This window comes from Falco punctatus, assembly GCF_963210335.1.
Source record: "Falco punctatus genome assembly, chromosome: 1".
Classification (NCBI taxonomy): Eukaryota; Metazoa; Chordata; class Aves; order Falconiformes; family Falconidae; genus Falco; species Falco punctatus.
The window spans coordinates 104,425,774-104,452,807 of NC_137580.1; the positions used below are offsets into that span (position 1 = coordinate 104,425,774).

Below are 27,034 nucleotides of genomic sequence, written 5' to 3' on the forward strand. Positions count from 1 at the left end.
TTAAATTACTCATTGCTCATCTTTTTTGTAGAATTGTTAAGTATGACTTGTGTCTACAATAGAAATATGACAGAAAACTTCTCTGAACTGTTTTCGCTCGTGAGTGTCACCACCTTGAGGCAGCAGATGCCTTTCCTGCTGTCTGTCTCGTCCGCATTTCCATGCACTGATGTGTTTGATAAAGCAGGTTGTGGTATCAAATCCTTAAGGTGGATATTAAGGTGTTTTTTTTTTCTCTTTAGATGTGGGCCAGTTCCTGTCAAATATCAGAACGATTTTGCAGTCACTTTTATCTCAATATAGTGGCAAAACAATAGTAGAAAAAATAAGTAACTCTGTCTTTGCTATGGCAACTCGTCAGCTGGTACGTGAACATTGGGATTTTGTACTATTCCCGGGTGGCATGGCTGTGGTTACGTGCATTTTCATGAGACCTGTGTTTTCTCCTAGGTCATCTTCTTGTTGGACTTTTGCACTTTAGACATTCCGTACTGTACTCTGCTACAGGGATTTAGCACTTTGATAGAACCACTGAAAAGACTTTGTAGTGAGCCTCATAAGGTAACTAAAGATACAGGCGCTATTAAGTACAGTGAAACAAAAGCAAAATTCCAAGAAAGATGTAGAAAACTGAGGTGATTCCATTCGTGAGCATTTGAAAGGAGCTGGAAAGCTTCTAAAAGCACGGGATGAGTAACAAAATGTTGAGTGAACTAGAAATATATCTGTACTGATATGGAAGATGAGCAAAGTGACCAGAAAGAGCAACTGGAGTGAGAAGCCTAGAAGGTAGATAGGAAGGAGGGATTCTGAGGATGAAAAAAAAAATAAAAATTGAAAATATTATGTGCTCAACATTTTTAGCTTCATTGCTTGTGGCGATGCAAATAAAGTCTCTGTCTGTAGTGTAGATGTTTTAAATCTGCATTAGTCATCTAGACTCTTTTATTTGTTATTGTCAGAGACTTGTAGGCTCTTCCGGGGTGAGGCTGTCTCCTCCCCTAGTAGACTAGGTGAATCTTGCTTTAGAAGCGCTTCTTTACCATGTTCATTGAGGGTGTCAATCAATGCTGTAGCCTTTTACATGGCACTTTGTATGTACATCTGGCAACTTTAAAGTATAGACACAAAAATGTAGTGTGGTAATTTTTTTTAAAAAAAGCTATGCATTTGTATCTCAAAAATACATTTTTGTTCTACAGATGGAAATGGAAAGCTGGCAGCAAGAACAGCCTGTAGTATTGCGAACATGGACAATGGAATCGCCTCATAACTATGAAAATAATTGCCATGAGGTCTCAGTCTTCCTGTGTCATGGGGCAACTTACTTTGAGGTGGAATTTGATGAAAAATGTGAAACTGAAAGGAGGTAATTTAATCTTATGCTGTGTTGGATTCCAATATCTGTTTGCAGAGGGGAAATTCATGTTTCAATGTGCAAGGAATATTTTTTTTTTGCACTTCAAGCATGCCATTTCAATTTCTGCATTGTCCTGTGTAATACACAGTGTGTATTTTGAATGACTTCTGGTGCTGAAAGCCTTCTGTTCATATGAATTTTGCTTCCTTTGGCCTTGACTTGTTTTGTAATATTGCTGTGACCAGCACAGTTTGTGCTTGTGGTATTTGTCTTGCCCTGTTTAGGCAAAACTATTGGCTTGGTTTCTCCTGATAATGTATCAGGCTACTGCTTAGTTAAGGCATATGCCAGATGTTAAAATTAGCACCCATTACCAATTTTCAAGGGTTGAAAGCTCTGCAGGAAAGCAGGTCTGTGTTTGCTGGGACTATTGCATTGAAACGTGAAATAAATTCCTTAGCGGTCACATGCAGCAATGCAGGTGTGTTTCAGAAAGATGTAACAGGGTACACTGAGATGTAGCGCTTGTGAAAATCCAAAAGCAAACATTTTCCCTCAAAACTAAAAAAGCAAATTTGGAAGTAATGAATTGCAATTTTCACAGGTATGATTACCTCGAGTTTACTGATGCCAGAGGTGCAAAAACTCGTTACGATACAAAGGTTGGCACTGAGAAGTGGCCTAAGGTGAGCACCTTTTGAAGTTCTGAACCAAGTGATATATGCAATCTTAGGAAATTCTTAAGATTCTTGTGGAAAACCTATTGTCTAAAAGGATGTGTGCTTTCATGCGTGCGTGTGTGTGTTTATTCCCTCTCAAAGGTGGGGGGCAGGAGGCAAGGAAGAAAGTCTGCAGTGGTACAAATAAAAGGAGTGAATGAGTAAAGAATCCCTCTTTGTTGCTGTTTTTGTTGCTGTTATTAAGGGAACAGTCAGTCAAAACCAAAAAGTAATAATCATGTTTAACTGCCAGTAACTACATGGGTAAAACTTACTGGCTGACACCCTGTCCTTGCAATTTTTTGCATCATGAGAAAGTGCAATTCTTTCTGTGGCTATGCTCTTTCTTCCATGACACCTGCTCAAATGGGATGCTTTATGGCTCTGACTACTAAAGCTCAATCATCTCTAAAATAGCTCACTAAGCTACTGAATAGAAATTTCACCTACTTGGTGTTGTGGGTTTCCCATTCAGATGGTGGGGGAGATTAGATCTGTTATGAACAGAACGTAATAATGAAAAAACCACAGTTGCTGAAGGGAATTCATTACCCTGAAACGTCTACTTGTCATGTACATTTGGCAAAATGACTGTTTTGTTGCTCTGTAGAAAGTGACCTTTAAGGCTGGCCCACGGCTGCAGTTTCTCTTTCACTCTGACAGCAGTAATAATGAGTGGGGCTACAAGTTTTCCGTCACTGCTTATGGCCTACCAGATGTTGCCGTTTCTTGGGGCTTGGATTTACAGCTTCTTGTATCCCGGTTGATGGGGCGCTTGGCTTCCCGAAGTATGGCGCTGAAATCTCTACGAGGTGAGTGCGTTTAATAGCTCCAGAAGTTGTGATGCAGTGTTAGGAGGAGATAAGAGGACTTTTATGTTTGGAATACCCTGTGAAATGAAGTTCTTTCTATATTTCTTTCTTGGCTGAAGGTGGAAGACTTGCTGTATTGCTGCTCAAACCAGTTTGGGCATTGAGCTTTTTATGGCATGCCTGCTTGCTGTTCTGTGGGACTAATGTGGAAATTTCTCTATTGTGATTTCTCTGGTATTCAGAAGCCAATGTTAGGAAGGCATGGACACCTGGAAGTAAACATACTAAGCTGAATTACATTTGTGAAGTAATATCAGAATTTGACCAATCTTCTCTTCTTTTTTTCCTTTAAAATTGTTCCCTAGTGCTGTGGTGGAGAGAATATGGAGCCAGCAAACACACACACACCCCCTAGAGCTTAGAACACAAATGATTTTAAGTGTGTCACATGAGCATTTGGTATTGATTTTTAAATTTGAATTTACAAATTAAGTTTGCTTAATTCTGGTAGTTAAGTACACTTGGGATTTGGGCTACTGAAGATAAGTAAAATACAAAAAATATGAGAGTGTGTGCCATAAGAAAGAAAAAAAAAAAGGTGCATTTGTTCTTTAGTTTCAGAACCAGAACACTTCTAGCTAGCTTTCTAAATCTGAATTCATTCACCACTTTGAGTTCTTACTGCAATCAGTTGGTCAGTCCTTACGTTTGAAAATTTGGGAGGTACCTACACATAAATTTAGGGAACTAATTGAAGTGTTCTTACAGTAGAATATAGTCTTCCTTTCTTAATATGAGCATGCTGACATACAGCAAATTGCTACGTCATTAGTAGGAGAAAAAGCTTTTAAGATCTCTTGCAAATTGGGGAGTGTCTATGGTTGCAGGTGCAGCAAAAATGTTTAAAGTCCTTCCATAATGTAACATACTGTCACTCTAAGATACTGATGCTATCATTAAAGAAAGGGTACAGCAGTTTTCTGCACCACATTAGAGAAACAGGAGTTAGAGAATGTTGTTAAATTACTTGTTCTGTCTATTTGCATTACCTTCCCCCCTCCCCCACTGGATGTTTAACAATTACTATTTTCATTAATCTGTAAAACTGAACAAAAATATTCAGTAACTGAGGCATCTGTTCCAAATTTCTTGCAGAACTAGGTAGTGAAGCAGACTTGCCTCCTTTGAAAGTCACGTCAGTTCTTAATTCTCCTCTCTGGAAACCTGTCTTCAGGCATCAGATGTGTCCTGAGGCACTCCGAGCCAGTCAAAGCAGTCGATGGCACAAAGATGAAAAAGAGGTACTTTTACACCGCTGCTTTCGTTTTGTAGGCGTGAAATCCTGATGTATCACACAGTTCTGTTCCAACTTAATTAGTTGATATGTTCTTAAGCGTATGCTGTTGTGCTGAAGTTATTGTCGCTTGTGCTGTTGAATTCAGATATCAAGGAGGAAAGAAACTGTTGTTCTGTACTCTTTTTATTAGTTTCCATTTTCATGGAATCATGGAAGAGTTGGGAGGGACCTTCAAAGATCATGTATTCACCCCTCTGCCTTGGGCAGGGACATCTTTCCTTACATCAGGTTGCTCAACTGCAGTAGATACGCTGCAAGCTGACTTTATTGTCAAAATGAGCTGCAACAATTTTTCACATTCATATTAAAGTAAGTGTTTTTCTAATGTTCTTTTCAGGCTAGGAGCTCTCAGCCAGATGACTGCCGTAAATTTCTTATCGACTTTGCAAAATCAGATCCTGCCCAGGACTTCAGTGGGCAAAAATCTGAACTTTTCAAAGGACTTATACAGGCATGTAAAAAACAGACCCCAAAGACAGATATAGTTGCTGGTTCTACTATTGATCAAGCTGTGAACTCAACATTTGCTGCTTTGGTGTATCTCACTCCAGATTTATATGAGAAGCTTCAAAAATATGGTAACTCTAATATTATTAGACTATCTTAATAATGAAGACTTAAAGTTTGTAGAAGGCTATTTTATAAATCAGGTTTTTTACTGATTTAAAAAAAATTCAGTTTGTCAATGTTAAAAAGATGTTCTGTATAAAGAAGTCATTATTTAGGTAGATTAGGTAAGACTTATCTCTAAAGTGTTTCTTTTTTATTAATTTATGCTTTTATCTTCAGAGCTTTGTCCCAAAACTAATAAACATCATAAGCTACTGACTAAGCCTTACAGGGATATACCCAGAGAAAGCAGTGATGTCCTCTGGAGTGTTAATTCAGAACAGTGTGGCTCCTGGTGATTAGAGGCTCTTACATCATTTTCCATTCTCATTGTATCTTTTCTAAAAAGCCAAGACCAACCTGTATGTTTTTACATGGAGGAGGTGTGAATTACCTCCCCAAATGTTACTGTGGAAACTAGTCTTGGCATCCTCAAAACCATAGGTTTTTATTTTATTTTAAATAAAAGGTAATGTTGTGCTTTTAACTTACATTATGTCCTTTGTATTACAATTTATGTATTTTTCAGTAGGTAAAGTGAACAACTTTTTAACTTGCATCATCCTTCCATTAAACTTCTTGATAGGTTTGAAGTATTGGATAATAAGGTGTTACTTGGCTTTGAAAGGGTTTAATTTTAGGCTTTCACTTTCTGTCGCAATCTTGAAGCTAAATATCTTACACTTTGAGCTATGAAGTTATGGGTAAAAATGATTGACACAAAGACTGACTGGATGACTAAAGTATTTATTGCCTTTAGTCATTTTGTCTGTGTCTGATTGATCTACTTTTCTGAGTAAGATTGAAAATGGTGGTAGCTCAGGAAAATATTGAGTGGATAAGGTATCCATCCTACTATTATGTAATAGCTTCATCCGTCAGTCTTGCTGGGGCAGACTGATTTCAGGACCCATGTTCACCTATACCATGTGAAGCATTGTACAAGCAATGACGAAAAAAAAAAACCAAACCGAGGGCAATGGGAGAGAGAAGACCTTGAATAGGAATGTCTTTTTCTCCATGGTCATTGTCAGGCCAGTTGTGATGGAAACTGTTTTGTCAGGTCTTGAGGTTTTGTCAGTTCATAGAAAGTTCATCACATAAAACAAAAGAGAAAAAAAGAATTATAACCAAATGCATCTATAGAGCTTTAAGTTAATACTAAGCGTTTCATGACTATTCTGATAGCAGTTTGTGTTAGTGATACTTGTTTGTATGGGGAGAGGTTTTTATCTTCCATGACTACAGGCACCAATTCTGGGGAGAGATGAGAAAGCTACTCGTAATTTGACTTTGCAAATAACTCTGTCAAGGTGCAGTTTATGTATTTGAGGCATATCAACGTTGACAGTTCTTACTCCTTCTTTTTGTTACAGGCATAATTCCAAGTATTGACTAAGAGATGAAGGGAAGGCTGTAGTGTAATTTTAGTTAACTAGTCAAGTTGTTTAAAAAATGGAGCTGTAAATAAACACGACTCTTCTTTCTCTCCTTTCCAGTCAACAGTGGAGGCAAGGTGCCTTTGAGTGATGCGTTTGCACAAGTATATTCCCTGGCTGATTCAATTAGAATATGGATGGTAAGATCACTCAGGAGGTTATCTATGAATGTCTTTTAATAATTTACAATGCAATTTGAAGAAGTGCATGGAACCATGTTTTCCTTCAGTGATTCTAGGCCAGCTGTTTTCCCTTAAGAACATCATACATTCACTTCTAAGCTTTCTAACTTTTGGGAGTGAATTCAACTCAAAATCAGTTAAATCTGTGTTATTTTTCAGCAAGAATGTGTTGTTAATTTGGAAGGTTCTTACATAGTAGATGGAGTACTTCTGAGGTATAGTATAGAAAGAAATCTGTCTTAAACAGTGCAGTGCTAATAGAAAAGGAAATAACTGCTGCTTTGACAAGCAAGTAACTGGCTTCAGTTCTGGGTGTGGTTTTTGCCTGTGATTTTTTCCTTGAAACAGAAGCCCTATGTCAAAGGCTGGCATCATCCACTCTCAACATTGTGAGAGGTGTCTGCATCATCACCTGCAGCTGCAGAGAGCCAAAATTCGTTTAGATTTCACTAGACAGCAGGAAATTGTAAATAGTAAAAATTACATGGCCTTTTTTAGACAGTTTAGTCTATGGCTTGTTGTTTTGCTCCTGGTGTAGGCCAGACAAATTAACTGTTCTAGTATCTTGTGACCTCTTCCCTCCTCTTTCCTGCCTGCCAGAATTCCTGGCAGCTTGAAACACTAGGGATGCAATGAGTGCAGGTGCATGTTAAGATGAATAATTGCATTGTACCACAGGTGATGTGACAGGTGTTTGCATCTGACAGTACTTGCTAGTTAGGTGACATGGTGCTTTTGGAGAATCTTATCTCATGACTAGGTGTATCTATCTCATCCTGAGTGGTGGGGGTAAAGGGGAAGCCTTTTTCTTTGAGGGCTGATGCACATCTAGTCACAAGATGGGGAAGGGTCTCAGCCTACAAACCTTGAGCGTCGTGGTGTGCGGCTGTTATCTGCTCTGATAGTTTAGGTGCTGCTCTTTTAGACTACTGGGTGTTTTCTTCTGCAGTAGGGAGTAGTAAATACTGTAATCTGTTCCTGAGATTAAATTCCTTTAACGTGACGCAGTCTTCATACTGCCTTACTGTATAGATCTACAGGGGGGAATCATATTTTAACTATTTTAACATCCTGTCTACAGTTGGAAATGAAGCAGAAATCCCTGATGAGTAGGGGCAATGATGCTGAGGAGAAGGAGAACACAGAAGCGATTGAGGTCAACCCAGAAACTCTTGGTAGGTATTGCCTTTCCAAATGCATTAGCATTGCCTTGTAAATCTTAGACATTATTTTTGCTGTAAAAGGTAAGTTAGCAACTGGGGTTACTGTTTAATACCTTAAGAAACAAACTAGTGTATGCTCCTTGAACTATCTGGGGTTGCGTTCTTTATTCTTTGTAGAAAATAGTAAATGAGAAAATTCTTCAGGGAATGACCTCTCAACTTGGGTTCTGAACTTGCATTCATCTGTTTTTGTAGATACTTGTTAACCACAATTAACTGATGTTAGAATAACAGATGGTTTTTACTAAAGTGTGTTCTCATTGACTACTGCATACTTTATCTGGTTCAGTGTAACTATTTGGATTTAGCATTTAGAAATCTATGATTAAGTAACTGATAGCATCATGATCAATATAACAGGAAAATCAGTGTTTTCTAGCTGTCTTTGTTCAGAAGAAATAAAATAAATCACTTTCTTCCTAAGCAGAAGATAGCAAGTTTGATGTCCTGTTGTCATGATTTTAACTCTTCCAATTTTTATACTGCAGCAAAACTGTGTATGCAGAAGAGCCTTTTGTTACTGAATTTTCTGCCTGTGAGAGCAAAGAGGAAAGATTCTGCTTCAGAGAGTTTGGAAGCCCAAGACATTGATGATATCCAACAGTATGTCAGTGATAAATGCCAAAGAAAAGGTTCCGTTGTGGACATGGACTTCCAGACAGCACACTCAATGTCACCCAATGGAGTAACTCATCCTGTTTCAAAAGAGGGGGGGCAAATGACACAGTCTGATACGAGGGTTAAACAAGTTCCAGACCCCCTCCGAACAGAAGCGTCTACATTTCATAGTAAGCCTGTTGAAAATACAGTTTCACAGCAAGAAGAGATATCGTCACCTCCTTCCACTCCTACGCGAAAATCTCAGTTCAGCCGTGGCAGACTAAGGCTGCTGTCTTTCAGATCAATGGAAGAGCCGAGAGCTGTGCCTACTGTGAAGGAGAAATATCCTATATTGAAAAACATATTAGACTTTATTAAAGATCAATCACTTTCACATGAAAGGTAAGCAAATGGAAAATGTTGCCAAGCATAAAATACAGAAACCTGTCTTCACAACCTCCTTAGGTGGAATAAACCATATTTTAGCTGCAAGGGAGTATTGAAAAAATGATTAGTGGTCAGACGGATGTATCAACCTTCAGTTATTTGCAGACATGTGTTAACACACCCCATGTAGGGGCTCTTAGGGAGTACTGTTTTCTTTGAATTATGTAGTACGGAATGTAAAAAAAACCAATTACTTGGCAATTTATTGTCTTGCTTCCTGAGATCTGTTTGCAGTAGCATCTTACTTTGTATCTACGAACAGCAAAGACCTGGTATATCAGTACGAACAATCCTCGATACCGACTATAGAATAGTTGCATCTCTCATTAAATTACCTGATACTCTGAAAAAGCTATTTTGAAGACAGCTTTTCAATTCTCAGCTTGTCTATTTTAAGCTCTAAAAGCTGGACTGGTGCAGCGAGGGCTGGGTTGGGTTCTAAGCTTTGTCACTCACTCCAACTGTAATGTACTGCTGCCGAAATAGAACTGAAAATTTAGATACCCATCTCTTGTTTAATTGGTCAAGCACTTCTTGAATTGTGATTTTTTGGGTTATTTTAAGTACAATGTTTTGAAGTCCTCATAGATGTTTTTTGTTCTTCTTAGTGTTTTAAAGGTTCTTGCTTTGAGAAAATCCCAAGGGCAGAGTATTATGGAAGTGCTCAAGATGATCCGTCAGTGCCTAGATTCGCTTGGGCAGCCGCACTGTTTTCATCCACCCTGTGTACTTTTTCTCTTAGAACTTCTAGCCTGTCAGAAAGATTTTACCAAGTAAGTAATTATTTAGGCAAGGCTCAGCCATATGATTTAATGTGTCTTAGTCCTTGTGTTCTCCCGGTCATGTATATATTTTAAACAGTAGAAAGTTATTGCTTTTTAATCCACACAGATAATCAAGATATCACCTGAGGATAAGTTTTTAGGCTATTATGCGTGCCTTGCATGCTTCATTTAAAAAAAAAAAAAAGTAACTACTTTCAAGTGGGACTTTACAGCTATTCATGCCAGTAGGTGTCATGCAGTTGAATCACAATGTGGATACCTAGAAATATCTTTACAGTTCCAACCAGATCACAACAGGCCCCAAAAGATTGTGGAGTCTTCAGTTACTGCTTTAGTTTGAGTTCCTCTCTAGCTCTTCATTCATTCAAAGAATGAATAATTCCTTACGTAGTGTTGTGTCTGTAATTTTTGTGAGCTTGCTTTGTAAATCAAGATGATAATTATCTGGCAGAAGAACTAACTTCCAAGAATGGGTGCATGTTATATCTTTTTAGTCAAGCATTTGCTTATTTGAGTTTTCGTAACTTTGGGTGTGATACCTGTATAAGACAGATTTTCTTGTGTGGTGGAATGTTTCACTTGGGTACCAGAGGCTGAAGTGGTGGACGTGCCAGCCAAGGTCTGCAGTGCTGTATAGGGGCGTGCACATACACACAGATAAAAGAGGCAAAAAAGATCATACCCATTATATGCATGTGCAGTTGTTGTTCTAAGGAAAGATAATTTGGAAGGGTTTATTTTAAATTTTAGGTACAACTAGAAAGCACTTGTTGCAAAGGAGGAGCTAATACGGTGCCGTTCTGGTTCATGAATTGAGCTCTGATTTCCATCGTGTGTCCGGACAGTGCTATCTGAACTCTGTCTGCTGGCTTCTCACTTGTCTAGAGCTTTTTATGATCGTTCTTGCAGTGCACAAATTTCCTTTAAGATCTTGATTAGATTTTTATAAAGCACCTTTTAAATTTGAAGGAATGTTGTATTGTTAGTGCCAGGAGAGCATTCTCTTTGCCTGTTTTGTTTCTTAACTTTCGATTACTGCTACAGGATTCTTTTATTTTTCTTTGAAAGTGATAGACTGCTTTTTAAACAAAACTAACATCCTTCCCCCTTGTGGGGAGGGTTTAAAGGATGGCCTGTTTGTAAAATTTCTCAAAAGCATGCTACCTAAAATGTAACGCTGAATTCTAGACTACTAAACTGACTTTAATTTCTAGCTACTTTGGAAACTTGGAAGGCTGTGGTGCTGAGCTGCACAAAGAGATTCGAGAGTCCTACTATCAGCTTGTTTTGTTCCTGGTAAAATCTGTGAAGGGATTTAGTACTATTAATGACAGGTAAAGTACACTGCGTGTATTACTTACTTGACTTTTTTTTTTCCTGTTCATCCTCACCTCTTCCCTTGTCACTTGTTATTTATTGTTTAATGCCTTAATTAAGTTTGACTTTGCATTATTTACAGAACTAATTAAGGAGCCTTGATTTTCTGAACAAAAATGCCCTGTTAGCTTTTTATTACTATTAGGTGGGAAAGCACAATAAATTTATCAGTGTTAAAACCTTTACTGCATTTTGTACTTACAATTCTGCAGTATGTTTCTGAAACTCTAGTAGTAAAGTATTAGAAATAGCTAATTTATTGTGGAATACTTGTGCAAGAGTAATGCCACAATAAATACAGCAATTCTGCCTCCATGCTTTAATGTTAAAGCTCCTGTTTTGGTAACGTTTTGGTTAGAATTTTTGGGATTAATAGTTAGTTGTCCTAGAGAAAGAAGAATATTGTGGCTAGAATGTCAGTTTCCCTGCCAGTAACTTCCAAATCCTTTGTTCACTTTCAACTGGACATGGCAAAGGTTTCAAAGAGAACAAGTTCCTGCAAATACCAAGAAAATGTACTGCAGAGAAGAGACAAACCCTCTTGCTAATGCTCAGGCAATAGCATAAGCTCTGTCTTGACTAAATCTGTAAAGGATACCATCTTTATTTCAAATGGCATTGGCTGTGCTTCTTGCTAAATTGTGGCAGAAACGCAGGTTGACTAATGCATCAACTCACGTAGTTCATTTAATGCAGAGTAAAGCCTGGAAATTGATGCAGTGACTGTCTTCCCTTACTCCCTGGACGTACTATTTCAACTTAGAAACTTAACTTTCAAGGTTAGAACTGTCATGTTTTATTGTCTTGTTTTGTTTAGATCACTGCTTCCTGCCTTATCGTGTGTGCAGACAACTCTCCTTCACCTTTTGGATATGAGTTGGGAGCCGAGCGATCTTTCCTTCTTTGTTGAGATTCAGTTACCACATCTTCTTATGACTACATCACAAGAAAACATAAGTATTCATGACAGTGTCATCTGGTAAGTCAGGAAGAATGCAGCTTTCACATGGTACCGAGTATTGCCCATTTTTACCAAGCAAGGCTCCTGAACTTTGTCCTGGAACAAGCAGTAACAGTGCTATTAACAAGTATGGCATAATTTTGGTCAGTATCCAGGGGCTTAACTGAAGTATTTGAAATTTTTTGCAGCATCGCTAATGCAAAAACTATTAAAATTTTATCTTTAACCTGCTTACTGCTGGAACACTTTACTTGTTTAGCAGTGTAGCTGTTTCTAGTCTTGATAAATATCAAATGGTTTTAACACATCCATGTTGTAATTTTCAAGCAGTTGTACTACTTACACGTGAGCAAATGTGAAAGCCCAAAAGTCTTAAAAATGTCTCATCTGATCCGCCAGCATTACCAAAAGCAGTTTTCTAAGCGTCAGTTTTTCTGATTTTGCATTGTGGTCCCCATGTGTATTCAAGAGCATGTCACAGAAGCAAGAAGCAGGTGTCTGTATGGTTGTTCATTAACCAAGTGAACTGGAGTTCTCACAATTTGTTTTTATTAGTGTATTATAGCACTGCGTTCCTCTTTTTTTTAAAAAAAAAAACAAAAAGTATCCCAGGTTATATTGGAGGGAAGTCTGCTTTCAAACTTAATTTTGAGCTTGCTTTTCTTTTAGTCAGTGGAGTGAAGAAGATGAAATTGCAGACTACAAGCAAAACTGTGAGTGGATGGATGAATGTCAGGATGTAATGTTTGAGACCTGGTATGAAAAGATCGCTCAAGCTGACCCAGAGAAGCAGCGAAAGGTGACCTCATGATTTGCTTAATTATCTGCAGAAGGGGCAAATAGGAGACTTTTTTAAAAGCCTAAGGGAGAGAAGGGAATCTGGCTTAAACTGATCTTCCATCAGTTGGATCCCTGGCCTCCCTGGAGGCCTCTAAAAGCCTAAAATCATGAAAAGAAGCCCATCCTTTTTTGGCAGGGGAAGTGTTCTGATTTTTGCCTAAAAAGAGCTTTCTCGAAGTCAGAAAATAATACTCAAGTAAATTGTGTCCCTTTCTTTCTCTAGATGCACATGTTTGTTGCTCGCTACTGTGACCTGTTAAATGTGGACATATCCTGTGATGGCTGTGATGAAATTGCACCATGGCATCGCTACCGCTGTTTGCAATGCAATGACATGGATCTGTGTAAAACTTGCTTTCTTGGTAAGAGTAATTAAAAAAATACCTCGAACCCCTATACTTGGAAGGCAAAATGGTATCTTTTATATATAAAACAAAGTGAAAGACTTTTCTCCTGGATACTTTAGAAACATTAAGCTTTTCTTTTACTATGATGAACATGAGCTTGAAGTTAAGAAAGATCCTTTATTGAGAAGGATTTACAGGGAAATCTTAAAATATTTCTTTCCAGGTGGAGTTAAACCTGAAGGACATGAGGATGACCATGAAATGGTTAACATGGAGTATGCCTGTGACCACTGTCAAGGAGTTATCATAGGTCGGAGAATGAACTGCAACGTGTGTGATGACTTTGACCTTTGCTATGGATGTTATTCTGCAAAGAAATATTCTGACAGGTATTAAATACGTGATTTTGTTTCCCCGTCTTCACTTGGCAGAAAAGCGGTAATTAGCAGTGAAATACAATCGGTCATTCTCACATTGCCTCCTACAAGGTTGCATCTGACATCAGAACGTCTAGTTGGTGTCCTTCAGAGAAACATAGCAAATATAGGGCCAGGTTAGCAAACATTTTGGCAGTTTGGAAGCCTGCCCCAACCTGTGAAGTAAGACAAGTAGCAATTGTTTTCTAGCCATGGCTGTGAAAGTTGCAGAAGGTGAGCTACCAACCTGGAATGATAGGGTAGAAGAAATGACCATTGCTGTGGTTAGCACAGGTTTCAGTGCTTGACACCAAAGATCTTAAAAAACTAGGTCTACCGTTTCAAACTCTGGACGTGTGTTGGGTTTTTTGTACCTTCCTCTAAAGGTGTCGTGGGTTGCTAATTAAATCGGTTAGCAAGAAAGAGGCTGCATTTCAAAATGGTGTACCTTCTTCTTTCAGTCACTTGCCCACTCACAGCATCACAGTGTATCCGATGGTGACTATTCGCATCAGCGACCGGCAGAGGCTCATCCAGCCATATGTCCACAATTATTCCTGGCTGTTGTTTGCAGCTTTGACTCTCTACAGTGCAGATCTGGCAAATGGGGAGGAAGTAGAAGGAGAGAAACTAGATTCACAGGTCCTCAGTCATGCCAGAATTCTGCAACAGCAGTGCATACAGCTCATCGGAGACTGCCTGATGAAAGCCCAGCATGGAAAAGGTGAGTCAGCTCCTCCTTCACAGAAACAATGGTTTCTAGCAAGTGGCAGACAGTCTGTGATTACTCACTTTGAAGTTTCCAAAGGAAAGGGGAAGCTACTGTGTACTTCACTGAGAATAATTGTTTATGTAGAAAGCAAATGTAGAACAAGTGTTGTTCAGGGTCATTGGAACATGGAAAATAGAGTGCTTGAGAAAATTAATTTTATGCTTACATAAATATTGAAGACAACTTGGCAACTCTTTGGTTGTTTTTTTTTCCATCTTGGATGTTGTAAAGGGATCAATCAATGTAGCTTCATGTTCTGTTACTGACGTGTTACTGACAACTGAAGGACTTGAAGGAAAGCAAATAACTTGGTGCAAAATGTGTTTTGTTCTGCATCTCTTGGCAAGAATTTTTTAACCTTATTTGTGGAATGAGATAAGTTTCTGGGGATGATGTCCGTTTGGAAATGAGGACTTGTGTGAATTAGGACCTACTACAGAAGATAGGGTGATATAGTAGAATCGTTTAAGTTGGACTCAATGATCCCAAAGTTCTTTTCCAACTGTTAACCCAGCACTGCCAAGTCCACCAGTAAACCATGTCCCTAAGTGTGACATCTACCTGTCTTTTAAATACCTCCAGGGGTGGTGACCCCACCAGGTCCCTGGGCTGCCTATTCCAGCGCTTGACAACCCTTTTGGTGAAGAAATTTTTCCTAATATCCAAACTAAGCCTCTCCGGTGCAACTGGAGGCCGTTTCTTCTTGTCCTATTTGTTATTACTTGGGAGAAGAGACCGACCCCCACCTTGCTATAGCCCCCTTTCAGTATTGTAAAGAGCAAGAAGCTCTTCCCTGACCCTCCCTTTCTCCAGGCTAAATACCCTCAGTGCCCTCAGCCGCTCCTCATAAGACTTAAAATACACGCTATACGATGTAATACAACACAATAAACACCATACCATACCATACAATACTGTACCATACCATGCAAAAGAATACATACAAGAGACCTATGCTGAATGTAGCAAAAAATCTAGACTCGAGATCAAATAAGTTTACTGGTAGGGTTTTTTTTGAGCAGCTTTAATACAGCTGAATAACCACTGCTGCCAAATACTTACACATACTCATTATTTAATCTGTTTTTAACGCATAGTTTTATTGTATAAATATTTAAGCTGTCAAAAGATTAAAAGCTAAGACAGATGTCATTTACCTTTCATAATTTACACTGTTGGGAGGTACCTGTAACATTTTCTTTAATTGAAACTTGTGCCCTGATGGTGTCTTTGAGGTGGCAAGGGTGACCCCCTGCTCATCACTGTTACTCAATGAAACTTGCCTATTTAAGTGACCGTGATGGGGAACATCTTTTTGGTGGACTTGATATTTAAAAGAGGTGTGTGAGGGGAAGTTTGCAGTTCCGTTTCAAGATACTTCAGTTCTGCTTTTTGCCTGTCTTGCTGCTCAATAGCTTTTCTAACTTTCTTGCATTCAGGTCTGAAAAATTTAGCTCTCCTCTGCATGTTACCAGAAGGTGAATCCTTCTCAGAGAACGACACTGTTTCAGTCAGTCCTCCCACAGATGGTGCTCCAAAAAATCATATTGGTGATAAAGCAGTGAAGGGAAGAGATGAGAAGCCAAGCACAGGCTCAGTACACATGCATTGTAATGTAAGTACCTCTTCCTTCCAGAGCCCCTGCTACCAGTTCGATGTATGATCTTCAGAAGCTTAAACATCCTATTCTGGATATGTAACTGACATAATGGATAGCAATAATTTCATTCTTAGGTAAAAGTTGGGTGCCAAGGGGACAGTTGGTGGTTGGTTTGTTGGTTTTGGTGGTGTTTTTTTTTTTATTAGACACAGCTGATCAAAGACCAAGGCATCGTCTTATGTTCTTAAAGGCAACTGATTCACAAAATTGTTGGAGGGGCAAAGATCGTCCTTTCTGAAAGGGTTGTCGTTTCTCCTAGTTGTTAGCACTGTTTAGGTAGGAAAATGAGTTTCCTCCTTTTTATACAGCATATAAAACTGTGACAGCATTACAGTGTAATATTTTATGCACAGAGATATGAGCAAAATAGAAAAATGTATTTTCACTGCACAGAAGCTGAAGGTATGCATACATCAAAAAATTCTTAACTTATGAAAGGTTTTGGTATTTAAGGAAAAATGTGAAATGCGGGTGACTGGCTGCTTCGTTCCATGGTTGTTCCTGCAGGTGTTAAATTTTGTTTTAATCTTCTGGTTCCTTTGTTTTATTTGTAGGGGAAAGGAGATACTCGCAGTGAAATCCAGTCTCCTGCAGAAGATAAAGTAGAAAAACAAGGAAGTGAAAGCAAAGCTGTCCTTGCAAAGAAAGCTGTCTTGAGACAAGAGTCAGATTTGTCTGTGGATGATGATATTTCCCCAGCAGGTAAAAAATTATTCTCGTTTTCCCTGTCACACAAGTATCCATTCATATGCAAAGCAAACAGCTGTATTTTTTTATTGCCAACCCATTTTTGTGTATTTACAAATGTCTTTAATGCGAGTGGTCTGCTTTGTGAAAACCCACCAAGCATACTGCTTTGAACAACTGCTACCTTGTAGTTGGTTTAAAGGATTCTAGAAATTGGAGTAGAATTCCACTGATCTGTATCCATCTATAGAGGTTATGGTTCCTGTTGGTCTGGCACAATACTTGTGTATTCTTCCACTTGGAACCAGATAGTAAGTGTCTCGTTCTACTAAAGATGAGTATTGTAAGACTTACGATAGTTAAATGGATCTGTCTGTTGTACTGTCCTTTATGTGTTTTTAATAAAGGTGTAAATCCCTTTATCTTTTATACAATTTTATAAAGACTTGCTTTTCAAATTTTAACACAATTTTTTAAATTGTTTTTTTATCCTTAGATTGTAATTATAAGCTATCACTTCTTTTATTTTTCATATAATTTTTTGGATTTTCTTCTTTTGTTTTAATTTAAAAAGCAGGTGACTACCTCTTGGAAGATTCAACCCAAAAGCAAGCAGAGAAGGTTTTAATACCTAGCCAGGAACAAGTTTTTGCTGAATGCTCTCAGAAGAGGATTCTAGGATTGCTGGCAGCAATGTTACCACCTTTCAAATCAGTTAGTTCTTTTTACTTTCAATCTGTGTAGCTTTCTCGGTGTCACAAATAACATGAATGAAATTCATAGTGAATTAAAGGTGGGAGATGGGTTCTTGCTGCTAACGTTATAAAATGCAGATCAGAATGTCTTAAGGCGTTTCACATTACTAAGAATGTAAGGGCTGGCTCCCGGGTAGGGGGAGAGGGAAAGGAATTTTACCTTTAAAGCAGTCTATCTTAGCTGTTAAACACCTGCAAAGTTTACATCATCTATTTAGGGTTTATGTGTCAGGTCAGCTTAACAGGTCAACAACTGCAGTAGGAGCCTCGTCTCTCACTTCCTTTTGTCCCCTTAGAAAAAGCATTAGAACAAAATCTTTTGTATGTGCTGTGACTTTGACCAAAAGTCGTGTTTTCTTTCCCGGCCTTACTGAGATTTTTCTTTTTCTGTAGGGCTCCACAATGTCTTTGCTTAACCTGGAACAAATACTGCCACTGATGTTTCAGGTTGTAATCTCAAATGCTGGCCACTTAAACGAAACTTACCATTTAACGCTGGGACTCCTGGGCCAGTTAATCCTGAGGCTTATGCCTGCAGAAGTGGATGCTGCGGTGGCTAAAGTCCTTTCAACCAAACATAATTTGTTTGCTGCGGGAGATGGGTCTACAGTGCCAGAAGGCTGGAAGACAACTCATCTTCTGTTCAGTCTGGGAGCTGTGTGTTTAGACAGGTGCTTTTTACTTTAAACCTATTAGTTGCTCTCTGTTGACTGATGCTGATTTTGTTTCACGTGTGCCTCATGGATAGAGGCTTTTTAATAGAAAATCAATTAAACCTGTACCCTGATCATGGAAAGGGCTTAGCACCTGCAGCCCTTGTTGCAGTGAGAATCTCTGAATTTCCTTCTGAAAGAAGGCTAGCTGTTGCAGGGTGGTTTGCTTTCCTATGTAGCATGTTGTAGTGGAAGAAGTAAGGTTTGGAAACTTCAAGGAAACTCAAAATACAGTCCTATATTTATTGTGTGACTTGAATTCTGTCCTGTTGATTTACATATCTCTTGTGTAACTTGGCAAGGGAGGAGAGTGTGTCATGTGGTAACTAGCACCAGTGCTCAGTTCTGGATCTGGGCCTTTTCTGTAAAAGTATTAGCAAGATATTTTTTGTATTAGTAATATTTTTGTATTAGTAAAGTTGCACTGGAACCAGCAAGGAGGGGCAGGGCAGATATTCGGTTTTGAAGATCTTGAGAAAGCTCTCAAGCATTCTAAGATTAATGTCATGCCTGTTACAATATGGCAGGGTTATTTCTCATTGTAGCTGTGCTTCACAGGGAAGGGTCATAAACAAATACAAAAGCATATGAAATTTAAAGAGAGAATATCCAGAGGATCAGCTGAGGGGAAAGGGTTTTCTCAAAGACTAACTTCAGAGCAAGGAGGCCAGTGTCTACGTTATTTGTGTAGTCCACGGAGGGTGAGCAGGTGGTCACGTATGTAAGAAATAAAACACTTGCTGTTGTGTAAAGAAAACCTTCTGAGCTCTAAACTAAAATGAGGAGTTAAAGGTAACGATGCTCAGGTACACTTTAATTGGAACTGTAAACCCCCTAAGAAAACAGAGCGGTATTTATGCTGTAGCGATAAAATCCGAAACAGAATTCATGTGTCAGCTGATATGAAAACTTCAACTAGTAGGAAAAACGGTTGTATAGTGATATTAAAGCTATAGCTGTGAAGTAATACACTGTCTTCAGGAAAAGTAGTTTCAGGTAAGTCTGTAGTCAGCCCTCCTGATATACTTACTGACTGCTCTTGCTTTCCAGTCGTGTAGGTCTGGACTGGGCAAGCTCCATGGCAGATATTCTTCGATCTTTGAACTCCTCTGCGCAGTGGCATAATGTGATCGCTGCTTTCACTGACCATTGCATTAAGCAACTGCCCTTCCAGCTAAAGCACACGAATATCTTCACCTTGTTGGTGCTGGTTGGGTTTCCTGAGGTAAGTGGCCTGTCAATACTAAAGGAAACGAAATTGGCTAGAGCTTGTAGGTTTCTATTTCTAAATGCTACAGATTTCATCAATTGGGGACATCCCTTATAAACTGTCCAAACACGGTGTATGTCAGAGTTCACATCTTTCCACTTGTGCACGATTAATGTTTATCTAGTGACAAATAACGCAGCTGGTTTTGCCTTGCATTTCTTTGAGTGCTACTTATAACTATTGTGAGAAAACCAGCTTAGTATGGTTGAGTAACAAAAAGGGCTTTTTATACAAGCAAAACAATCCAATCTCACTCTTGATTGTTGTAACTCTGATATATTGCCTATGTAACGTTAAGCTGGTGGGTTTAGGTGTTTTTTTATATAGAAGTGAACTGCTGTTTTTTAAAGATCAGCAAATACCTGGCAGCAAACAGATGGTTCAGCTAACAAATACAATACCAATATAAGCAAATGTAACCAATATAAGAGATGACTGTATATTTATACATAAGTATTCCAATCATAACTGAATATTTTGCTGCAATTTCAGGTGCTGTGTATGGGGACTCGTTCTGTGTACATGGATAATGCTAATGAGCCTCATAATGTGATCATCTTGAAGCATTTCACTGAGAAAAACAGGGCAGTTGTAGTAGACATCAAAACCCGAAAGAGAAAAACAGGTTCTGTGACATTTTTATTTTATCAAAGAATCACAGAGTATTTCCTTCCAGTTTTTAATGGATAGCCGAAAGCGTATTTTAACTAGATCGCTTTGTCCAGGTCTGCAGAGGTTGAATTCCATTATTTGTTAAGTTACCTGACAGTCTGCTTGTAGGTTAAATCAAATTGTGAAGCTTCTGCCGTTAAACGTTACAGAGATTTGTTTTCTGTTTAAAAATCTAGCATATTTTTTTATTCAGAAAAGGATTTAGGAAACTGTTGAGACCATTTTATTAAGAACTCTCAGAAACAGGCTTTTGATTAAGCAGTTGTTTCTGGTTTGAGATTTAGTTACTGCTTGTGTCTTACCCTTTACAAACATGTGCTTAATGTTTTAAAAGAATTGCAGATTTTAAAAATGTACATGCTGCCTCCGTGTAGTTAGGTGCTGCTGTATAAAGGAGAGGTACTCGAAACCTGAATGTTTTGGAGATAGTCCATTTTGTTGCTACAAAAAAGTTTTTTATGAAGTGCCTGTTTCCACTGTGGTCAAGATGTGCTTACCTGCTAGCAGGTGAAGACCAAGAACAAACACAACCATACCTGCTATTGATTGATTGCTTCAGAAATGATGCTATGTTGGCTGTTTTTTTCCTGCTCCTGTAAAAAACCATGCCATAAGGACAGCCCAAACTTCTTTAATCACGTGTCAGGAGTCTATCTTCTCTGCTTTCCTCCTGTCTGGAAGAACTTTTCAAAACAATTTGGATACTCCTAAAATTTAAAAGGAAAACTAAAAAGCTGTACAGCATGAAATAGTGTAAACTCCAGAGAATGTGTCTGGATATTTTAAAAATAATCCATTCTAGGGCACATTGGTAGGGTGTGTTGGCTAAAGGGTATTAAAACCAAACAAATGCCAAACCCACCAGAAAACAACAAAACCCCAGAGCTAAATGCTGCTTCCTGAGCCCTATTCGTTGTACCAGAGAGAATCTTCTTCCTGTATTTCACCTTGTTTAAAAGTTAGTCAAGCTAAGTATTTAACGTGTAACAAATCGGTTGGGTTTCTAAGAGCAGGGGCTTTCAGCTTTGGCGTACATGACCTAATATTGTGAAATTAATAAAGCAAAGGTTGTCCTAAGATTTGACTATTGAAATAGTTTAGAAGACACCTGGAAAAACCAACAGAATAAACTGCTTTTTGATAATGAAGAAGGATTTGGATAGAAAAGCGTTTTTGTTTCTTTGTTACTGTTTACATTTTAAACAGTAAGATCAGCAAGATTTATTTCATCATATCAATTGCAGGTCAGAATTTTTTCCATTTTAATTGTAAAATACAGCATGCATTGCGTTGTATGCTGTGCTGTTATGTCTGTTGCCAGAAGTTACCTGGGGGTTTTTTAGCTTGTCCTGAAAAATGAAATAATTTCTTGACTATTCGATGAATCTGAGATAATTTTAGTACAAGGCCATTATTAGAATGTACTTCGTGCATCATGGATCGTGTTCATGTCTCAGCCTACTCACATCTACTGGTAAGAGATGATTTCGCGACATTTCAAGATGAAACTAGTAAATCGTGTTTTTTATTTCTTGTAGTGAAAGACTACCAGTTGATTCAGAAATGCGGACCAGAAGGCAGCGATTCCCAGACCCAGCTGAGACAGTACCTCCAGCACTTCGTTCTTATAGCCACACACCTCCTGCAAACCAGCATGGACAGCAGCTATGCTGAGGCAGTGGAAGCCACTTGGGTCTTGTCACTCGCTCTAAAGGGGCTTTACAGAACACTGAAGGTATCTTTTGCCTGACACGTAGAATGTAGTAGATAAATACAAGTTTATATTGTACCTTGTGCTACAGGAACTTGGGTATTGACTAGGCACACTGGGGGATCTGACACAAGTTGGTTTCTCCTTCAGCTGGTTCCTTTCATCCCCTCTCTGTAGGGGGCTGGAGACCTTGCTGGGCTTTAAATAGCAGGCATGAGTCTGAGCTGAAACTGGGATCGCTTTTCCTCTGTGGGAGCTGACCGTTGGTGAAAGCTGAAGAAGAAATTTATAGGGATAACACTTTACTGCCCCTTTTCTTACTCTTGAAGTATTTGAAGAGGGAATCTGTATTTTTTTGGGCTATCCGGGCAAAACAGATATCCAATTACTACTTTGTGTGTGTCATAGATGATACTCTTAAGATATTTGAAGTGGGGATTTGGATTTTGGGATTATTTTTTTTTTTTAGGGAAATGAAAGAAAAACACTCCCAATGTAATTCATCTGGGCAGGAAATTTATCCGAGGCTGTGTGGTTAAGGCCTTGCAAGCACTGTGTTGCAATGTTCCCCTTTTACTTATTTGTGTCTCTGTGTGTAGATTCATGGCTTTAAGGAGATCCAAGCTGCCTTTCTTCAGTCGGGTTTACTCAAGCTTCTTGTGAAGAAATGTAGCAAAGGAACTGGCTTCAGTAAGACCTGGCTTCTCAGAGACTTAGAGGTAAGAAAAGTTACTTTTTTTTTAAAACATCAGGCTTCACGCAGTGGTGTGAAAGGTTATGGCACTGCACTTTTGTGAAGAAAGTCTCAAGAGTATTTCTAATTAGTCTTTATAGAAACGTTCACCTAACTGTACCCCTAGATCTGCCTTCCTCTGTCCATTATAATTGTGTAGTCTTCCTTATAACTTCTTTAAAGCAGGAGCTGTTATTAATTAATCATAATCTATTTTGTATATTTGAAATAAATTTGCAAGATGAGGCATTAATCACCTACTCAGAACTCAGTTGCGTTCTTCAATTTAAAAAATAATTAGTCTCAAAATAATTATTTTCTCAATTTTTTTTTACACTTCCAGCTAATCGCTAATCACTTAAATTGCCTTTGTAGCAGCCTGGAAGGTGTAACCCATTTGCAAGATGGGAAATGGTTTGAGTTTTGTGTTTTGGGGTGGTTTGGGGTTGGGTTTTTGTCCTTTTTTTTTTTTTTTTTTTTTTTTTAGGTGCTGCTTCTCTTTAGAATAGCATGTGCTCAACACCGTCCAAGTCTTATAATGTTCTTACAAAATGTTGATTGCTGATACGCTAATAATATCTACAGCCGTCACACCATATGCTACCTTTTTTCTGTGTAGATTTTGTCAATAATGCTGTATTCCTCAAAGAAAGAGATCAGTTCCCTGGCTGAACGTGAAGATACTGAACTGGAAGAAAGGGAGCAGGATCAAGATGTGGAGCAACTCTTTGTTGGTCCTGTTGATTTAGAGCAGAACAAACTTGATCCTCTGGAGGGTTTGGATGAAGCCACCAAAATATGCTTCTTGGTACTTGAACTTTTACTTCCTTTGAAGTTACTGTGAAATTGCTAGTTGTATAAAATATTTGGTAGCTTATATGGCTGGTTTTCCTGTAAATTTACAGAATATGGGTCTATGATTTCAGTGTCTCATTTTCTAAAGGAAATAAACTAGAGCTACAGTAATGAACACTACAAAATTGCGATAAAGATTTTTGCTAAATTCCTTTTCATTTTTACTAATCCAGATATTAAGTTCATTAATTATCTACCTATATGAGAAGTGGCAAAATAACACCTAGGTTGCCCTTAAAGAAATTCAGATTTCTATTTCCCCTGTAATGTCATCTTTTTGAGTTTTATTTTATGTGGTTTTGGTTTGTGGGTTTTTTTGTCTCCTTGCTCAGATGACACATGATGCACTTAATGCACCTCTCCATATTCTGCGAGCCATGTATGAGTTGCAAATGAAAAGAACAGATTCTTTTTTCCTGGAAGTTCAAGAGAGGTATGTGAAAGTCTGGGTTCAGCAGAAACCCAAAATGACTAGATGTGAGTGGTAACCTAAAATCTAATAGGTGCTGAATAGAATTTGTTCCGAGGATACCATTTGTTTTTTTCATGTGTGAAAAAGTAAGGAAATAAACTCCTACGAAGTTGTATGTATAGAAACGAGTCCCCATCTTCTGAAATACTTTGCACATTCTTTTCAATATGATAACTCCCCTATGAAGATCTACTATGTTTCTAAATTATTCTAGTGAGGCAGAGTGGAGAGCTTACATGTAGCTTCTAGTAATCAAAGCATGTTGTGGAGCCACCATGTTCTTGCAGAGCTGAGTGATTTTATAACATTTACAACTTTTTGACTTGTTGAAACAGGGAAGTTAGTTAACATAATATGATAGAAATAGGCAGAATTTAATGAATCTTATTAAAACAGAAGGTGGAAAGATTTAATTTGCATTTAATGGTACTAATGTAGTTTGCATTACTTTTGAAACACCAGTCTTGTTTGTTTTTTTTTTTTTTTTTTTCTTTTGCCTCTTGTAAGGTTTGATGGAGATGTAATTACAACAGATGAGAGGATCCGAACACTGGCTCAGAAATGGCAACCCAGCAAGCGCTTGAGGTTGGAGGAGCAGAGTTCAAAAGCAGTAGATACAGATATGATCATCTTGCCATGTTTGGTATGTACATCTCCACAAAAAGGAGCAGCTGTGAAATAATTCATTCGGGCATTGAGTAACTTCATGTTTGTTTTGTAACTTCAAACCTGATATTTTTAATTTTTTTTGACATAATCTGTTGTTAAAGGTTTATGTCAAAATGAATGAGCAGGTACAATGAGAAGCAAATACTTCTTGTAGTTTCTTAAGGAAGGGAGAGAACTTGATTCTCAGGTCAGGGGAACAAATTATGATTGCACATTGTAACTTCCTCTCTTTAAACAAGAGAGATTGTAGCTAATTACCGTAAGCTTATGCAGTGTTACTGTTTGGGCATATTATTGTTATCTTACAGTAATTCCAACAGAACAAGGAAACTATGAATTTGTCTTGTAAAGTGAACACCACGCTTGCAAGCTTTAGGTTTTGCATTCAATGCCGTGGGCCTACAGCTCTTTGCTTTATTTTGGGTGCTGATTCCTAGGCCTGTGTGTATCACCAGCACGGTTGTCTTATCAGTTGCGTAGCAAAGTGGATCAAGGGCTTTCTGAAGTAGTTTCACATAAATATAAGAAAAAAAGTTAGGCCTTACAACAGCTTATACAGAGGCTGTGAAATATCCACCCCAGAAATTCTCCAAGCTTAGCTGGACAAAGCTTTAGTTGTGAAGTTGACTCAGCTTTAAGTCAGATTTGGCCCAAACGATCTCCGAAGGTCCCTCCCAACTTGCCTCACCCTGTGTCACACGTAGCATGGCGTTTTTGTTGCTTTACCTTTGTAGGTCAGCTTAAAGTAATGCTTCTGGCTAGAATTCTGCTGTTTCTGCTCGTGTGCACAGTCATGAATGAATGCATCAGTGCATAGTGAAGTCTGTTGACATAAACGGTCTTTTTGAGGAATTCTGTCCCTGTAGGTGTGTGAGAGAGAACACTTCTCTGTTCTTGGATGCATCTCATTTTTCAGTATGCAAAAAACAAATTCCTTTGTAAATTCAGCTTGCAGTCTGATGGGCTGGTCAGATATCCAAACATAAGGAAGTAAATTGTTGAGAGCCTATTTTCAAACTTGCATTTCTATTTTTTTTTTTTTTTTTTTGCAGTCAAAGCCTGCACTCTGCGATAAAGCAACAGAAGAAACCAATCCAGTCGCCCAGAAACTGATAACCAACACGGAGAGTGATCTGCAGCTTAGTTATGCCAAGCAACGTCGCACTAAGAGTTCAATACTCCTACACAAGGAGCTGGACTCTAGAAGTAAAAAGGCCGTGAGGGATTACCTGTATCGTGTGAATGAGGCAACTGCTGTTCTTTATGCCAGGCATGTGCTGGCGTCTTTGTTAGCTGAGTGGCCAGATGATGTGGCAATAAATGAGGAAATCCTAGATCTTAGTGGCCCAGCTCATATGACATACATACTGGACATGCTTATGCAGCTGGAGGAGAAGCAGTTATGGGAAAAAGTAAGTGGATTTCACCTATACGTGTGAACAAACCCTGTGCCTACATGCCCACATGCCATGAGACTCTAACAAAAATACTTGCAGTTCCTTTTTTAAACTAAATTAAAACTCCAGTATTTAAATTAGTTCTGAAAAAGCGGTTGGAATCTGTCAGTGTCTTAATGTACCGATTTTGTTAACAAAAAATGGAAAAAACAGCTCCATGGAGACAACTCTTTCAGTTCTGAAAGAGCTATATGAAAAAATGAATCTTATAGAGAAATAGGTGAAATAGGCAGTCTGTTTTGTACAGCTGCTTTTTGTTAGCTCTCAATGTGTGTATTCTAATGCCTGCTACTCCATTGATGAGCTGACTGTTACTGTGGTGGAAGTGATCTTGGAATTATAAGAAAAGTGTTGTAATGAAAATGTGAGCTCGATGCTTCACAGTGGTCGAAGCAAATCAAGTGCTGGGAATCTTCAAAGAAGGAATCAGAAATAAAACAGAAGGCATTGGCATGCCGCTGAACCAATAGCATGCTGTCATCTGGACTACAGCATGTGACCTGACTACCTCATCTCATTTAAAAAAAAAAAAATATAAATTAACAAGTTGCAGTACAACTGGAAGAGGTCTGGAGAAGAGCGGCAGAAATTATTGTAGCCATGAAATAACTTGAATATGAGGAACCAACTAGTTTTCTTCATCCTGGATCTTTGCCTTGTGGGGGGGCATCAAGAGAGGAGTAGTAATTAAAAAAAAATTGTTCACTTTCTCTGTAGTTTTAAAACAGTAAGCGGCATACAAAAGTTAGCAGCAAGTGTTATTCACTGACCGTCCCAGTAAGAAAACAAAGGAGGGTCAGATTACGGTAATAAGTGGCAGGTCCAAAACAAACCAAAAGAACTGGTTCTTGACACAGTATGCCATTGAAATTGTTGCTGCACTGTGTTTATATAGGTTCAGAAAATGACAGGATGAACTGATAGAATGAAAATCTGTTAAAGGAATATTAAATACAAAAGTGGAGCCTTTGTCTTAGGCTATTCTGCAAGTGTGTGGAGGCAAAGAACTTGTTCAGGAAACTATGCTACGTACTGCCTTTTGGTTTTTTAAATTCCTTTTCCCCAAGAAATCAAGTTTTGGCTGACTTGGAGATGAGCCTTTTGGTGTGAGCTAGTGTTACGTTTTATATGAGT

At 38.5% G+C, this 27,034-nt stretch overlaps 1 protein-coding gene across 3 annotated transcripts in view; it reads left to right on the forward strand.

Moving 5' to 3' along the window:
- Window positions 1-27,034, forward strand: part of ZZEF1 (zinc finger ZZ-type and EF-hand domain containing 1) — a 60,660-nt gene that overhangs the window by 22,914 nt on the left and 10,712 nt on the right. The window contains exons 20-48 of one of the 3 annotated variants that reach the window (XM_080411277.1): window positions 243-364; window positions 451-561; window positions 1,203-1,369; window positions 1,965-2,046; window positions 2,690-2,891; window positions 4,047-4,192; window positions 4,586-4,826; window positions 6,357-6,436; window positions 7,560-7,653; window positions 8,190-8,703; window positions 9,357-9,521; window positions 10,748-10,867; window positions 11,728-11,889; window positions 12,541-12,670; window positions 12,935-13,073; window positions 13,282-13,447; window positions 13,936-14,198; window positions 15,686-15,861; window positions 16,461-16,608; window positions 17,168-17,307; window positions 17,742-18,019; window positions 19,112-19,286; window positions 19,824-19,956; window positions 21,542-21,738; window positions 22,314-22,433; window positions 23,067-23,255; window positions 23,635-23,735; window positions 24,282-24,417; window positions 25,496-25,855. In XM_080411277.1, coding sequence (XP_080267403.1) covers window positions 243-364; window positions 451-561; window positions 1,203-1,369; window positions 1,965-2,046; window positions 2,690-2,891; window positions 4,047-4,192; window positions 4,586-4,826; window positions 6,357-6,436; window positions 7,560-7,653; window positions 8,190-8,703; window positions 9,357-9,521; window positions 10,748-10,867; window positions 11,728-11,889; window positions 12,541-12,670; window positions 12,935-13,073; window positions 13,282-13,447; window positions 13,936-14,198; window positions 15,686-15,861; window positions 16,461-16,608; window positions 17,168-17,307; window positions 17,742-18,019; window positions 19,112-19,286; window positions 19,824-19,956; window positions 21,542-21,738; window positions 22,314-22,433; window positions 23,067-23,255; window positions 23,635-23,735; window positions 24,282-24,417; window positions 25,496-25,855 — 5,057 coding nt within the window. The remainder of the gene's footprint in view (window positions 1-242; window positions 365-450; window positions 562-1,202; window positions 1,370-1,964; window positions 2,047-2,689; window positions 2,892-4,046; window positions 4,193-4,585; window positions 4,827-6,356; window positions 6,437-7,559; window positions 7,654-8,189; window positions 8,704-9,356; window positions 9,522-10,747; window positions 10,868-11,727; window positions 11,890-12,540; window positions 12,671-12,934; window positions 13,074-13,281; window positions 13,448-13,935; window positions 14,199-15,685; window positions 15,862-16,460; window positions 16,609-17,167; window positions 17,308-17,741; window positions 18,020-19,111; window positions 19,287-19,823; window positions 19,957-21,541; window positions 21,739-22,313; window positions 22,434-23,066; window positions 23,256-23,634; window positions 23,736-24,281; window positions 24,418-25,495; window positions 25,856-27,034) is intronic. The other 2 variants (XM_080411278.1, XM_080411279.1) reach the window with 2 other exon arrangements.